At 45.1% G+C, this 16,416-nt stretch overlaps 1 protein-coding gene and 1 long non-coding RNA gene across 2 annotated transcripts; both read right to left on the reverse strand.

Annotated features, from left to right (window-relative positions):
* Positions 1 to 3,746: 3,746 nt before the first annotated feature.
* On the reverse strand, positions 3,747 to 5,831 carry LOC308057915. The gene is made up of 3 exons (XR_013925516.1): positions 5,739 to 5,831; positions 5,286 to 5,411; positions 3,747 to 4,320 (listed from the first exon to the last, which is right to left on the reverse strand). It is a non-coding gene; the product is annotated as an uncharacterized lncRNA (long non-coding RNA).
* Positions 5,832 to 11,002: 5,171 nt separating this feature from the next.
* On the reverse strand, positions 11,003 to 15,053 carry LOC308057914 (epoxide hydrolase 1-like). The gene is made up of 3 exons (XM_080411928.1): positions 13,543 to 15,053; positions 12,430 to 12,643; positions 11,003 to 11,665 (listed from the first exon to the last, which is right to left on the reverse strand). The coding sequence occupies exons 1-3, from the start codon at positions 13,674 to 13,676 to the stop codon at positions 11,462 to 11,464; spliced, it is 552 nt and encodes a 183-aa protein (XP_080268054.1). The 5' UTR covers positions 13,677 to 15,053; the 3' UTR covers positions 11,003 to 11,461.
* Between the last annotated feature and the right edge of the window lie 1,363 nt (positions 15,054 to 16,416).

Below are 16,416 nucleotides of genomic sequence, written 5' to 3' on the forward strand. Positions count from 1 at the left end.
GAGCCCCAGCCCCTCTCTGCAGGCAGGGAGGCTCCTGCCCGCCTGCCGGTGGCTGCTGGCCCCGGGGCGGCTCCTGCCTGCAGCCCGGCTTTCGGGGGGCACCGCGCTGTCTGGGGTCGGGGGGGCACAGCCCTGAGCGCTACAGCTTGCCTACCGGCAGGCAGAGCCGCTCGGCGTTAAGGCCAGCGTAGTTTTTGCGTGTGTTTGGTCGTGATTTGGCTTCCGGAGAATAATGCTTTTGAGGTATGATGGCATGAAATCATGATTGAAACAGAGCAGGCATCTGCAGGAGAAATACCAGCTTGGGTGTAAGTCGGTGAACTGTATTGCCTCTCCCCAGCATTACCGTTGTTCGTTGTTGGAGGGAAATCGGTCGTGACAGAGGTATTGTTAGAGTTTACCTGTCCAATGAAATGCCAGAGACTGGCCAATTAGAAAATGTGATTTATTAAAGCAAGCGACAAGTAAGCAAAACAGCGCTGGGCGGCCGGGGAGTCTCCTGCTCCACCAACGGCGCGCAAATTCAAGCAAGCTGAGCAAATTCAAGCAAGCTCTTTCACTCGCTCTTTGTTGCGGATGTCTTCAGTGAGCTGAAGGCTCTCCCTGTCATGGGCACTGTTGTTATGCTCCAAGGACACCGTGATTGTGGTGTTGATTGGTTCCGGCCCAAGCTCAACTATAAAGTGCCGACTCGAGGGAGGAAACTAGCTGTTAACTTGTCCTGCGATGGAGACATCAACAGAAGTGCCTCGGCTCCTCAGCATGTGACCTCTACTTGGGAGGACTATGTCTGGTTTCAAGCACCAGCGGCGCTCAAAGGCTTTCACGAATGACCCACACTCTGTAGAACTTCAATGGAATATCGAATAACCTTTGGTGCCGCTTTAAGCGATAACTTTATCAAATACAACTGTGTATTCTTGTCTGTCTGGATCCTTTATTCAGGGCGTCTACTACCTTCCTGTAGTTGAACCGTGTCCATCTGTTTTCATCTCCTGAATGGCTGTTGAAAGCAATTACCCTTTAAGGCACAGCTGCACAAAGATACAGTGATTCTTTGGGGACCTGAGTTATGGTACAGGAGACTAATTGGCGCGTTGGGAGTAAAACTTTCCTGCTGTGTACTTGCTGAACTGGCAAATACTGGATAAACCTTTTCCCTCCCGAGTTTTAATGCGGCCATTACTAAATTAGCTGATTGCTTGGGACTCTCTCTGGGTAATGTACATGACTAATTAATACACTTGGCCTTTACTAAAAAGGCTATAGCCATTCTTACCCGTAAAAGGAGACCTTTGTAGTCTGATCAGGCTTGAGTGAGTACTCGAGTGTTTGCCTATCTATTTGATAAAATTAGACTTCTCTATAACTCAATTTCAGTTACTTAATAATCCAAACAAAGAGTGGGACTTCTGAGTAATTGGGAGGTCTTGTACTGGTGACAAAAAGAGATTGATTGGCCCTGTGGAAGTGGGGAAGCACGTCTTCCTATTTTTTTACTAACCTTTAGCCCAACAGCCTTGACGGTCAGTTAGATATACAGTTAGAACTAAAAGCAAGCGGTTTCTGCTCTAACCCTCTTCAGAGGAAGTAGGACTGCGGTGAATGAAGAGACGGGACGCAGCTTGATGCAAGCAAATGTCAATTTATTGTACAGAAGCACGAGGTTTTATACACTTTCAGAAGCTGCGCGTTTGAAACAGATTGGTTCTTGAAGCTAAGCCTTGCATACTAGGCAATCCCCGATTGGTGGTTAGCTGCCATCAATTAACAGCAAGCTGTTACTTTTCCTTGGCGCCATCCGTCCCCCACTCCCCTGTGCTCTGTAAACATCTCATCATGTTAATTGTTGTCCAGACAAGCTCGAGCACATTCCCCTCAGCAAACTGACCGCCACGCATGGTCCTAGTTTCCAGCCCGCTCCTGCATCTCCCCCTTCCTGTTGCACAAAAAGAACCTTTGAAACCGAACGAGTAAAAACAAGGTATAAGTAATAGAACAAATAAAAAAGCAACTGAGACATATTATCAGTGTCAAAATAACCCGCTGTCTCTGTTCCGTACAATTTGACAATTGCCCCTTTTTGTTTTTGAACAGCTAGGACCAGGTTTGCCATGTTCTGCAGGGCCCTTGCAAACATGACAGCAACCAAGGTAATAGCAAACAGCCAAGACTGCCAATTGAGTGAATGGATGCCAAAAAAGGCTGAAATTTTCTCAGATTTTGATACCATGTTGCTGCAATGGGGTGCCTAAAATCCCCGCAGCACATACCATCAAAATCCTCACAGCCATGTCCTTGAACCAACAACAAAAAGCAGTGGCAATTTTGACTCACATGCTTAACTGCCTACCAAACAAGGTGATTTAACTCTTTAATGCTTTCCCTGCTGTTATTCCGGATAAGAGAAGAACCGCTGCGACACGTTCCCATCATAGCCTCCTACTACATTAGCATCTACAGAAAGACAATGATCGACATTCAAAGTGTAAACAGTATCATCTTCTTTTGGATTAACATTATACATAGGTGGAAGGGCACACCAAACAAGAACTGGTTCAGTCAAAAAGTTCGAAACATAGTGTGCCTTCTCTGAACATACCTCTGGGGTCATTCCCTTCAGTTCCCTCTTTTTTTATGCAAAGAGAAACACTTTTACCATAACAGAGAAGCCCCTATTTACATCTCTGAGCCCGGACACAAACCCGCAGCTGTATGCACCACCAGGCTCAGGGCAGGAATCATTCATGCCGTTGCACAGCTATATATCTCTACAAGCGTGCAGACACCTATTAAACACTAGATAACCATGTTTATCTTTCCTATTCTCCTTCACAATACCTAGCTGTTTCTCCCATTAGTTTCCAGCCCGCTCCTGCATAGGACTCCTGCCCCAATATGCTAGCTTGTTCTCACTTAAGACAACAACAATAAAAGTTAGTTTCTTGCTTGCTTTTACTTCTAAGTCTTAGACTCTTCAATGTTTATGAAATGTGAAGAGGCGGTGAGGCGAGTGTGATCAAGTTCAGCACTATCTTTACTTGTCAAACTCCTGTTCAAAGTCAGAAGGTATTACTTGGGAGCAGAACTTGAGCCCTTTCTTCTGGCCTGGTGTCTAGTGCAGAATGGGAGAAGGAGGGAGGGTGAGAAACACTTGAGAGCTTTGAACAGTGTGTCAAAACTAGGTGTCTGCTGGACTTAACCTTCAGTCAGCTACTTAGAAGTGTCTGTAATGTAGTGAGCTTAACAGCTCCAAACAGCCCTATCCCATTTGAAGAGAAACTCGAGCCTACTGGTAGCAAGGTTGCTTGCAGCTTCTTGCTAGCAAAAATTGCACGATGGTGTGATAAGAATCGTTTGAAATGAGGGTAAAGGTTGAAGTAACCTGCTACGCTTGGTGCATATTTTAACTTTACCATTTGGAATGGAATGATAAAGAACGAAGAGGAAATTAAGTTGGTATTTTTGAGCTTGGAGCACACTAGGAACGCTGTCTCTGCCTTGTTATCCATTAAACATCTGTTTACATAGTGTAGTAGCTGCTAAAGCTAGCCGTAGGGGGAAAACCTGTTAGAATGAAGAAAGCTGCCTTGTGTGCAGCTGCCCACTTGAATATGTAATTCCTGGTCTCTTGAATGAAACATAACTTGAACGTAGGAGTGTTTGTGCTCAGGAGATCAAAACCCTTTACACTTCCACCAAAGCTGCTTGTGATGCATATTTCAGACGCTAGCACTCGAGTGTTTAAAGAAGCTTTTAAACAGAAGCCTTCGTTCTAAGGATCAAGGGGCTGGTTTCTTTCTACTCTCTTCCCCAGATGAGTGCAGTGTTACTGCAGTAAACCGTTCATGTATTCTGTTACACTTGAACTATGAGTGCAGCAATGATACGGTGCCGGGAGTGAAAGAAGACAAGTTGCTTATTTTGGGGTTTTTTCTTTTATTCTTTAGAAAAGCTTTAGAGCTTCATTAACAATTTTAGTACTGTAATGATTATCAAAATGAAATGTTGTTTTCTCTATGTGATTACATTGGATTTATTTGATCCCTCAAAGTAAAGGTTCTGCTGGTGGCAGAACAACTTGCTTCTGTTCTATATATGTATCTAAAGTGCATGTTCACAGCTGTTCCACCTTTCTGACAAAGTGCATGATGTCTTGTGCCAGAAGCTTTGGTTCCTCAAAGGCAGCAAAATGCCCTCCACGTGGCATGTAAGAGTAAGTGATGATGTTCTTGAAGACCTCCTTTGCCCAGACCCGTGGTGTATGTACTAGCTCCTGAGGAAAAAGCTGCAGTCCCTGTGGGAACATACACTGCAAACCTAGAGGACATTAACTAAGTGCCTTTTTGAAAAAAGTCCTGGGGAAATTCTATAAAAACCTCCTGACTCTAGTAATTGCCACAGTCAGCTGGCAGAGCTTCACCGCAGCGACACATTTTGTGGTTTGTACTCTGCTGAAAAGCTTTGCTTGTATTTGAGTCTCCTTGAGTATGAGAATATTATACCCAAAAACGTAAAGTAGAGCCAACTTCGCACACGGTTCAATCTTGAAACGTTTCCTATTTTTAAACTTACCTTGTTTTACAGTTTTGCGATAAATGGCAAGACGCATCACCTCTTTGTGACAGTCAGAAATGAGCCTGCTCAAGTTTACTTTAGAATTTATAGTACCAGCGTAACGAATGAGTTGAGGAAAGGTAAGCTGGCTCGGTCTACAAAGGAAAAGACTCTTCTATTTGTTTGTGTGATCAATCACATGGAATTCCGTTCTGCAGCATTTTCTGGTCAGCCTCTCTTATAGTCATCTTAAAGTCAGTGGCTATTAGAAGGTGCTTGGTTTGTTAGAAGGTACTGCTCTCCAGATTGCTTCCCCAAGTTTGTGCTTAACACTTGCAGTCGTTAGTTTTATCCACCACTAAGCCGTATGCTTCCTAATTCAGTTTAAACGTCTCTCTTGGAAATGCTCCTGATTTTCTGTTTTGTTTTAACTGAACTGAGCCAGAGATCACATTTGTTTGGTGACTAAGTATATAGACCTGTAGTTTGAACACAAGACTGAATATAGTTTGATATGTCCGCTGCATTGTCTTGGCTACAAGCTACTTTGTGTGAATTACAGGTTCAAAAGAAAAATGACTCAACTATTTTTATCAAAAGAAAATAAGAACTTAGATTATTTTTTTTAACAACTTAAGTTTGCTGTTTTAAAGTAATCTAAATGTTTATACAGGCAAACGTGGTTCAATCTCATTTGCAAATCTTTCTTACACCTACCACTTCATTACCTGGCATCACCTGTTAGACCAGGGTCCTTGGAGATGTTCTCCTTGTAGAATCGCATTGAGGACACAATGGAGGATGTCACCCAATAAATCATCACATTGGCCAAAAGCTCATCAAGAGTGTATTTGCTATTGATAGAAAAAGATGAAGACGTTTCATTGGAAGCTGTTTCTCAATACGCTATATTGGGCTCATGCCCTGAAGAACAGTTGTTCTTGTTCTCCACTTGTTTTCAAGCAGCAAATTAATTGGCACCCATGTGCCCAGAGCAAAACTGCCCGGTGCTGAAGCAGTAGTTTGCAGGCGGTCTGCTGTAAGTTTACACTACTACTTGTCATGTGTAACCTTTCATGCTCAAAATTCAGCTTTGGCCAGTCTTTTACCTATCTCCTCATTAGTTACCATTGCTCATTCTTTTAATGAGTCCTCTCATGGAAGAGCACCTGTTTTCTTACCTTTCCAAGCCTCCATCATCTTTATGCAGAAATGATTTATCTCTCCAGGTAGAGAATTTTTCCAATATATATGCAGCAAGCCCCCCAGGGGAGTCATTCAGTCCACAACCTAATTCAAGAGAAGAAGAGAACCATTGCAGTTGCCTGGCATTGCAAATACTTCAGTGGGAGTTAAACTGGACTTACATCAATTCTTCAGAGTTTTCTATGAGAATTCAGTAAAGAGTGCGTTTTACTAGCCCTGGTAGTACTTTATTCTTGAAAAGTTCACCCCAATGGAATTTTGGCTATAACTGACAGCACTATAAAGTTGAGCAATTCCTATACAAAAGAAAATAGGAGTTAAGAAAATCCTCTGGGCTTCTTGGTAATGTGTGGCAGAAAGAGCAAATTCAGATGTAAAGGGATTACACTCTGAAAAGAAATTTCAGATAAACTGTTTGGGAGCACTGTCCTGCTTAGGATGGCTAACTGGGACCCTGAGTGCTGTTCACTTTCTATGTAATTTAAACAACAGTGGAGTGTTGTGTATCTGCTATCTGCTCCTGCCTTTGGGGAATGCTAACAAACATTATAAACACAGCATATTATATCTGTGTTTTAACCTGTAAAACGGGTGGGGATTACTTCAGCAGTGGTAGAGCTTGCCTTGGGAAAATTCCTGTACCACACTCTAGGCTGTAGTTTTACAGTATCCATAGAATTGCCTACTCTCAAGTGTATTTTAGTGTGACTTTAGCACTGAATGACTGCGTAGAAGATGATGCACAATGTGATTTCAATTTAATAGTGGACATAGTTAATGCAAAGTAAGTTTGTGCATTGGCACAACAGTTTCCCTGTGCTGTCAGGCCTAAAGTGATTTGCTACACATCAAAGTCATGTAAATGCTTTGACCAGCAAAGGTAGGGCAGGCTAAAATGTGCCAGCTAACATATGACCCGTCTGGAGGTGAGCATTTTCTGAGCTGAAAGCTGTCTCCGAATCACTGTATTCAACTTTCATGGACTGGATGCTCAGAAATACCAGTCTTGTTTGCAGCTTACTAATGATTCAACCTGTACACATCTTAGGTACCACAGCTTCTGGTGAGTGAAAATACTGTAGCTTTGCTTTAAACCTGCCTAATGAGAACTAAACTGATAATATAGATATTTTTTGAGACTAAGCAGGGAATATGTATTTTTTCCCCCTATTTATTTTCTGCCTTTCACAGTGTGCTACAAAATCCCTGCTCTTCTTTTTTTCCAGGTTAAAGAGTCCTAGACTACGTACAGTGCTTGTAGGGAAGCTGCTTGGTCACTTTAGGGTTCTTTTTCTCCCCTTCTTGTATTCTTTTGATTATAAAATATATTAATGAAACAGGGGTGGAACAGATTCTAAATATCATGGATTTAGTGTTTTGTCTTACTCTCTTTTTGCTTTCTTTAAGAGTTTGTAAGATTCTCTTAAAGTCTGAGCTGGCTGACGTTTCAAAGCACTGTCCTTGACTCTTGGATTCTCTCACATAGCAGCAACCAAACTAGAGCCCATTGTGATTTTCTTCCTCTGCTTAAATTGCTTTGGTCTTTGTTGACATCAGTTTTTATTGGCCAGTTTAATCAACCAGTCACTTAACTGCAGAGAGTTACCAAACCATTTATCTTTAGATTAAACCAAACCCTGGATAGGTGTCAGATTTTCACTTAACCATTAACTTTTATCTGTAGAGAAATTAAGATCATATTGAAAGGTACGGGTGCCAGCACAGATTTTTGTGATACTCTCTCTCCCCTGGAACTTGCTTACTTATTTATATTCATGAATTCTCATGTTAACTAGTTATTAACCCATGAACTTAATCTTTTTCTTAAGGCAGTTTAATGTCTTTAAGAACACTGGGGGAAGGAACCTCAACAAAACTTTTTTTGGAAATTAAATATGTTCCATTACTAGATCCACAGCTTCTTGATCCTGCCAGAGCTCTGATATTTGAAGCATGATTTCCCTGTGATATTATCACCTGTAAATGAATTCTCCTTTTAAAAACATTTCTGCTAGTTTTCTGATCAGACACTAGACATACTGGTCTTTGTTTTTCTGGGGGCTGTCTTCATTGTTTGGCTTTTGAAAAGAAAACCCCAAAAACCCCAACCTGGTATCTGGTTTGTCTCCTTTTATTTCTCTGATATTGCAATCAGTTCAAGCAACAGACTAGGCATTAGCTGACGTTTCACTTTGAGTTTCCTCTTTTCCAGTTAAATGCCAGGATGGGGTGCTATTCCTTCTATGGTCTCCGTACCTGATGCCAGTCTGAGACAGCTCTGCTGTCTTTCCTGATGAGGGTTTATTTCAATAAAGGAATACCCCATAATCTTTGATAATATTATACAAATAAATCATGTAACTTTTCTGAGATGGCCATACCTTTCTTCAGACTCCTTATCTACTGGTCCCACTACATCATGCTTCTGGCTTCAGGTATTATGGCTGTGTCTACCTTTCTGCAAGTTTCACATTGCACTTGCTTATGGTATTTTTCTTGTTTTCACCCACATTTATTTCTAGAAGCTTCAATGTCAGGGTCCTGTGCTTTACTTTAAGAGGCTTTTTGCAAAGGGTTTCTTTGCCATAGAGAAGTGGTATGCCATTTAACAGACCTTGAAAAGTGATATTTGTAGTCTCCGTCTTTCTTTAAGCGGTTCCTTTTCACTTCCTTTTACACAGCTCTTGTCCCCATGTCTTGCATTCAGTCACCAGAATTCATTGCTTCTCAGACATGGTTGGCTTTTGTTCAACTATGTGTTTATACGCCTTAAGCAGTCAGTATACAAAGTTCATAGTGATATAGAGAAGGTTCATTACCTGCAGTGTCTGGTTTGGTGGCTTGGATGTGTAAGTATCCAGACTCTTGCAATAGTTCATGTATATTCTTCTGGATGAAAGGATACATACGTCGAACATCTTCCCTAGTAAAGCCTATGAGCCATGGTATATAAGCCCCAAGCATCACGGAAATCATCCTTCTCAAACCTTCTCTGCCAGCGAAGATAAGATTCACAGATCTGAAATCAAGTTAATGAATAGAAGGTTAAATCAAGCCATTTTCTGTTTCCAAATTTTCTAGAAAATAAGTCTGACGGGAGCTGTAATAGAAGCATTTCACTAAGCCAAATACATAAGCCCTTCACATTTATCGTGATTTCCAAAAAAAATTTGGGAGAGTTAAAAATGGTACAGCTGGTGCCATCTCCATCCAGGAAAGTCCTATACTTCGTGGTACTGATCAGCTGCTGAAAGGCTGAGCTCCTTCCTTTTCTCCCTGCCAATTTTAAATTTATCTCCTTCCTGATTTAGAATGATGATCCTTGAGGTCTCAAATCAAAATGCAGCAGAGCTTACTTCCATGCCTAGTGAAAGAGAAGCCAAACAGCACTCCATTTTTCTCTGTACAACTCTTCCCTAGATAAGGGAGGCCAACAGCATCCTGGCTTGTGTCAGAAATTGCGTGGCCAGCAGGACAAGGGCAGTGATGCTGTACCCAGCACTGGTGTGGCTGCACCTCGAATACTGTGTTCGGTTTTGGGCCTCTCACTACAAGAAAGATGTGTCCAAAGAAGAGCAACGGAGCTGGTGAAGGGTCTAGAGAACAAGTCCTATGAGAAACAGCTGAGGCAACTGGGCTTGTTTAGTCTGGAGGAAAGGGGGCTTGGGGGAGACCTTCTTGCTCTCTAAAACTACAGGAAAGGAGGTTGTAACAAGGTGGGTGTTGGTCACTTTTTCCCAGGTAACAAGTGAGAGGATGAGAGGAAATGGCCTCAAGTCGTGCCAGGGGAGGTTCAGATGGGATATCAGGAAAAATTTCTTCACTAAAAGGTTTGTCAAGCATTGGAACAGGCTGCCCAGGGAGGTGGTTGAGGTATTTAAAAGGTGTGTAGATGTGGCACTTAGGGACCTGGTTTAGCAGTGTTAGGTTTATGGTTGGACTCAATGATCTTCAAGGTCTTTTCCAACCTAAATGCTTCTATGATTCTATGAAATTTAGAAAGCGTGAGAATGCAAATACCACTGTCAATGCAAAGCACGTGAATATGACTGAATGCACAGGGGTGGGGATACCCCTGGAGAAAACAAAGCAGAAGGCGATGAGAGGCAGGGCAAACAGAAGGCAGGACCCGGACCGTGGAGCCAGAAGGTAGGGTAAGAACTGGAGAAACCTTCTCTGCACTGATTCCCTTTGCTACTCACTGTGGCAGCATCTGGGCCATGTTTGTGGTAATAAGAGATCCCCAGTCTTCTCCCTGTAGGTAGTATTCTTTGGAGCCCAATCTATTCATCAGCTTATGAAATTTCCGAGCAGTTGCTTTGCTGTCAAAGCCTGTAGGTAAAGAGAAACAGAGGAAACCTGTTTGTCTTGGTGTATCATCCCCTGGCCAAAGATCATGGTCTGACAGAGGCACATGAGTATGCTGCTGTGTAAAGGCACAGTGTGCTATGCTGCTCTGCCTTGCTCCTTGGCAATACAGTGAACACAAGATGGAAATTCAGTGGAAAGTGGATAAAGTGGAAAGCAGACCTGGTTTCCAGCTACCATTACCTTCCAGATCTCCACAGCCAGCCCCAGAGCCTCAGCCACATGGGTGTTAGTGCAGAGCCAAGCATCTGCATTCACAAACTGCATTCCCTGGTGAGGGCCAGGGATGACTGAGGCTCCAAGAACCTGGCAATTCCAACAGCGCCTTTTCATCGCTCACCTTTCTGTTGTGGTGCCTCAGAGAAGCCATATCCTGGGATGGATGGGCAGATGACCTCAAACACCATGTCACCCTCATTCAGGCCATGCTCAGCTGGCTCTGTGAGTAGAGCGATGGTCTTGTAGAACTCGTAGAAGGAGCCAGGCCAGCCGTGGACCATCAGCAGAGGTTGAGCAGCTCAACTGTGAGGGACATAGGAGGGCTTCACGTGGATAAAATGGATATCAATCCCTGCCACACATCCAGACAGATAAATTAAAGCCTTAGTTCCATCACAGTTTCTGTTCCAAACTCTGAAGAAGGAGGGTGGCAAAACTGTGATTAGCATTCACAGCAGAAGGTACACAATCAACCCATGGCAAGAAGATGCCTAGCTGAAAGGACATGCCTGGTATTTTACCTGTGTCTCATCTTTTACTTACAGACAGAGGTATTGATCCCAGTCCCAGTTACTGGGGTCACAGGAGACTGAGCATCCACCTCCTGAGAAATTGGTCTTACAGTATATAAGTACAGCTGCACTTCAATGAATAGCATAATGCAACTAAGACACGTGCAAAAACATGACTAAATTACAAAATGTGTGGGTGATAAAAAGAGAAACATGGAAAAAGTAAGCGCAGGATATAAGTTTAACCTGCAGATCACTTATCTAAAGTCTGGCTAACCTCACCTGGCTAAACTGGGTGGTGGTGGTGGATATTCCAACCTCAGGGCCTGGGTAAATTTTACAGTTTTCAAAGGTGGCTTCAAGGCAATAGCAGAAGAAAACCTCGTTGTTATTTAGTGCAGGTTCAGAGCCAGATGAAGCCCATCTTCAAGCAGATCTAATCTTATCACCACTGTGCAATGATCTTAATCTATAGAGGGTTACTAATAACATAGCCTCCACTACTGATCCTTCATTAAGCTGTTATGCACACTGTTGTCTTAATAGAGTAACCTCTTAAAGCCCCCCATTCTCTCTGTGCATTTCAGAGTGAGACCTGCTCAAGCCACAGAGACCCCCTCACCTTCAATGGTGGTTCGGAAATGGGGATATTTGTTCAGGATTTCCACTTGCTTGCGTCGGTCAAACGGGTTCCTCCAGTAGGCCACCACCTTCTGCAGGTAGCTGGAGGTGAAGCCGTAGCGGAAGGCAGCCCCTTCCAGCTGCGGTGTGTAGCGGGCCTGCTCCAGGCGGCGATGCAGGTCCTGCGGACAGGAGCTCTTGCAAGGCTGGCCAGATGCCTGCATGTGCCCTATGCTAAGGCAGGCATGAACAGGCTCTCCTGGCTCCACCGGCTTCTGTGTCTCTCTCTGGGACACCACAAGCCCTCCTGAAGCAGTGCCATACTCTGTATAACTTCCTGAATCATTTATATGGAGAATATATTTTTCTACAGGTTAGCAGTTCCCCTAGGGCACCCAGGAGTAGTGGGTTCTACGCTTGCCTTACTGCTAACTCGCTTTAGGGTTTTGGGCACTAGGAACTTGCCAGCACTGCCAGCTGAGAGAAGAATAAGCAGCTCAGCCTGTGCTACCGACTGCTAGTTGGCCAGATAATTAGTGACAGGCTTGTAGGGACAGAAGGAAGGACCCCATCCTTCTTCACCCTTCCAACCCTGTCCTCTGCGGAAGCCCCTCAGTCCTGCCCTACTGGTGCCTTTGCTATCCCGGTGCCCTCCCACCCCATTCCACCACTGCAGACCTGCTGTCAAATTCTGCTGCTCAAAGCATGGCCTTTCTGCAGGAGCAGCCCCAGGTTGCATTGAGAGTCTGTGGTCTCAGAAAGCGTAAAGACATTGCAGTGAATCTGAGCTCAAATCCCATTCATAAAGGGCAGTGAGCCAGAGCATCATCTAACGGACCTGCGCTGGCTATTGCCCCCAAGGCATCACCTCAAAGCAGTAAGGTGGGTGATGAACTGGCTCCACCTCGCAGCTTTCTGCCCCTCCTTACCTCCCAGGCACGGGCACCTCAATTTCTTTGTCAGATGTTTCAGTCTTGAAGGGACAGATACTTTCATCTTCTTTCCCTTTTAGAGGTCTTTCATCTGAGCCCCACCATCCATTGCCCATTTCAATAGTCTTGATCTTGTGTCTAGACCTCAGCCAGTAAACCAGCATCCCTCCAATGCCCAGAGCGGCCACAGGGACCAGGACTGCATTCCTCTGAGAACATTCAAATGACCTGGGGAGGCATAAAATTGTTTGCGCCCAACAGAAGTGTCAAGGGTAAAGGGACTATGCTGAGGCTTGTAGTCACATTGGTTGGACGTGAGTAACAAACCCCATGCAGTCAGCAGGGGCTGGGTGTTTCTGTTATTTTTGAAGATCGCAGGCAGGATTTGTGGCAGGGTTACATCTACCAGTGTTTCTTAGGGACCTTAAGCCTTTGCTGATCAGGACTTGTTAATCACAAGGCTTCTCTGTCCCTCTCCTTATGTACCAGGTGTGCCCTGGGAGACAAGGATCAGTAGGATCTGGATCTATCTGTTTTAAGGCAGGTACTGAAGTGAATGGGATAGTAGCACCTGGACAGCTTCAGGAATAAAAACTGCACAGAGTGGGCTGAGGAGCAGAGACAAGAGTTTTCAGCTGCTGGAGACAGCTGGATGTGCTAGACATGCCCCTTGACTGTGCTACATACATAGCTCCCCTACAGATTCAGTCATCTTTTAGGGCAACGCTAGCCCTCCACCATAGCTGTCCATAGGTAAAGGTCTCAACTTGTCTGTCTGGTGCCTCTTTTTCTTACCTAGACAGCAAAGTTTCAGACTTTCTTGAGGTGTGGGAGCTAAGGCGCCAGAGCTGGATTTAACAGACAGACAGCAATGTTTTAAAACCGTTCAAACCCTTCAGCAATCAGTCCTAAATGTAGTGTCCCTTCCCATCCCCCTGACCTGTGCCTCAAGCTCTCCAGCTTCCCTTGGGGATTAGCAGAGCTGTCTGGGGCTATTGCAGGGGGCTCAAAGAAGACTGTGAATGAAGATTTTTTGTCATACAGGGTATGGAAGGGACTATGCTGTGCCCCAGCCCAGGTGCTAATAAAAAGTGAACTCCTCAGCACAGAGCAGCTATTTCACTTACCTGATCCGGGACAAGGTGCCATCCCTAGAAAATGGGGGTGGGGGTGGGGTGGGAAAGATTCTTGGTCTGATAGTGTTGTCTGAATGGTACCATCCCTTGGGGATGGTGTAAGGAACATCCCCTGCCAGCACCATTTACCGCGCAGCCATGGGATCACAAGCTGTTCAGCTGGCTGGCAACAGAGACAGTGTTTCTGGGCTGTGTTTTAGCTAGATAGTTTGTCACCATAATATTCCCGCCTTCAGCACAATTTAGATAAAAGGCACTGAACAACTGGGTAGGTGTCCTTGCGGTGTTTCATCCTACAGAGGGCTGTGTTACTTCAGCCAAGTAAATAGTTTATTTTGGCAGCTGTGTAGCGATAGGTGCCCAGCCTTGGCAGGGGACTTCCAAGCTCAAGGGTTACTCTGCTGCCAGCCACGTGGTACTCATCCTGCCCAGGGCTGGCATGAGGAGCAGCTTGTGGGACCCTTCCCTGTTCAGGTTCAGTGAGCTGCTGTACCTTTGCTACTTCCAACTACTCCTGACTGGATACCAAGCTTTTAGGTCTCATCTGCCCGCAAGAAAAAGGAAACATCCTCTTTGGTTCTCTTTTAGCCTGGTAGATTCTCTTGCAAGAAAAGCAGAATCTAAAATCTACCAAAAAGTTAGAAGCAACAGAGAAAGTCTTGTTACTCTGCAGCTAGATGAGGGAGCTGTTTGGTGTCATAATTACGATGCCTTGAGACAAAAAAAAAATTAAAAAGGACAGGAAACTCCATGAAAAACCAAGTCCACTGGGTGTTTCCTGTTGCCTGGTACCCTTTCCCACTGCTACCTGTGATGCAGAACACAGTGCCTGTACTGGACACCCCAGCAGTAGTGAAGGCAATTGGGTAATTGATCTCTGAGACAGTCTATGTGATTTTTAAGGAAGTATCTCCTGAAACCACTCCCAGACAAAGAAGACCAAGAGCTCCTAAGAGCAAACAGTGTCAGCCTCCACCTCCCTGGAGGCTGAGTAGCTTATGCAACAAGTAATAACAACCCCCTGCACTTACATCCTGGAGTTTAGTGAGTCAGAGGCACGAAACCAGTTATCACGGCAACAGCACAAACTCGGCACTGCTAACAAAGCAAGCATGTCCCAGAAACAGCTCTCTGAGTGGCACAGAACAAGGCTCAGTCTTATAAAACCTCCTCCCTACCCATGCTCAGGAAAGCTCAGCTGCATGCTCCCACCCACCGATGGCCTGGTGGACCCCACCGGGCCTTTCTCCTGCCCCAACCCTGGGGACCCCTGTTTAGAGTCCCTCCTCCCTGTGCCAAAGAGATCTCACCAGGCGTTTGGAAGCATCTCCTGCCACATGTCCGCTCCTCCTCGCCTAGCCACAGCTCCCAGCGAAACAACCCAGGTGTCTCCTCTGCTGGCTTTCTCTTCCGCAGCGACACTCTCCTGGTGACAATGCAAGCTACATCAACCGTCAGTGCCACCTATTGCCTAAACGTGCGCTTGCAAATCAAGTTCAGCAAGAGACAAATGCCAGGTCCTGCACGGGGAGGGAACAGCTCCGTGCATCAGCACAGGCTGGACGCCAGATGCATAGAAAGCAGCTCTGCAGAGCCTGGCCTGAGGTCCTCAGCTGAGCCTGAGTCAACAAGGTGCAGCAAAGGCCGGTGCGTACAGGGCTAGATAGCAAGCGTGTTAGCCAGCAGGCTGAGCGAGGTGATCCTTCGCTCTCTTCAGCACTTGTGGGGCCACATCTGGAGTGCCATGTCCAGTGCTGGCCTTGCTGGCAGAGGAAGGGCTGGAGTGAGGCTGCCCACCCTCGGTGGTCAGGGCCACCAGGCTGCTGGGGGGCTGGAGCCATGTGGTGTACCAGGAGAGACAGAGAGACCTGGGCTTGTTCAGCCTGGAGGAGAGAAGGCAAACGGTGGGGTCTTACTGCTGTCTGCATCTACCTAGTGGAGAGTGTAGGAAAAATGGACCAAGAACAAAAGGCAATGGACGCAAATTGCAAGAAGGGAAATTCTGGTTAGATGTGAGGAAAAATTAGTTCACCATGGAGGTATTCAGACACTGGGACAGGGGCCCAGAGAGGATGTGGGATCTCCATCCTTAGAGGCAATCAAAATTTGACAGGAACAAGGCACTGAGCAACCTGATCTACCTGAACCTGCTCTGAGCAGAAGCTGCGATGAGCTGACCTCCATGTGTCCCTTCTGACCTGTGCATTGTGTGGCTCTATTCCATGTGCACCTGTGATCTGCAGCAGCCCAAACAAAAAAGGAAAAGTTGCTTTTCATTTTCCACAGAAATCAATGCTTTGTTTTAGCTCATTTTTAGACTTCATTTCCTTCATGGTTAGTAAAATCTTACTAGGTAAAGGCTTCTCTTTCCTAAATTGTGTCCTTGCTGTGCTTCAGTCCAGGAATAACTACATCTTACTGTGAGAGAAAATGATTCCTATCTCCATGCAACGCTCTAAGCGAAGTACCATCACCAGTGAGCTCTGTGATGGTTAGGTCTCATACCGTGACTTCATATGCAGCCACTGTGCCATCAAAAAAGAGTCATCAGGAAGAAAAGCTTGTAAATCCTTCATTTGGTCAAAGTTCAGTTTATTGCTACACCACAGCTATTTCTGGTTACATCCGTCTGGGATTACTTAGCTTTAAGGTTCTATTTCCCAAACAAAACCAGCTCTTTTGAGGCCTCTTGGAAGATGACATCCCTGATTGCAGAGGGACTATAGTCAGCAGACAAGGGAATTATTAGCAACAAGGGGAAAGAACTACAACCCATGTGGAAGGTAGCTGAGGACCCTGTAAAGAGCCAGGTTGAGGTACCGCAGGCTGTGATGTCGTCGGTAGACAAAAGAGACCTCGAGGAAA

This window comes from Falco punctatus (genome assembly GCF_963210335.1).
Source record: "Falco punctatus genome assembly, contig: scaffold_67, whole genome shotgun sequence".
Classification (NCBI taxonomy): Eukaryota; Metazoa; Chordata; class Aves; order Falconiformes; family Falconidae; genus Falco; species Falco punctatus.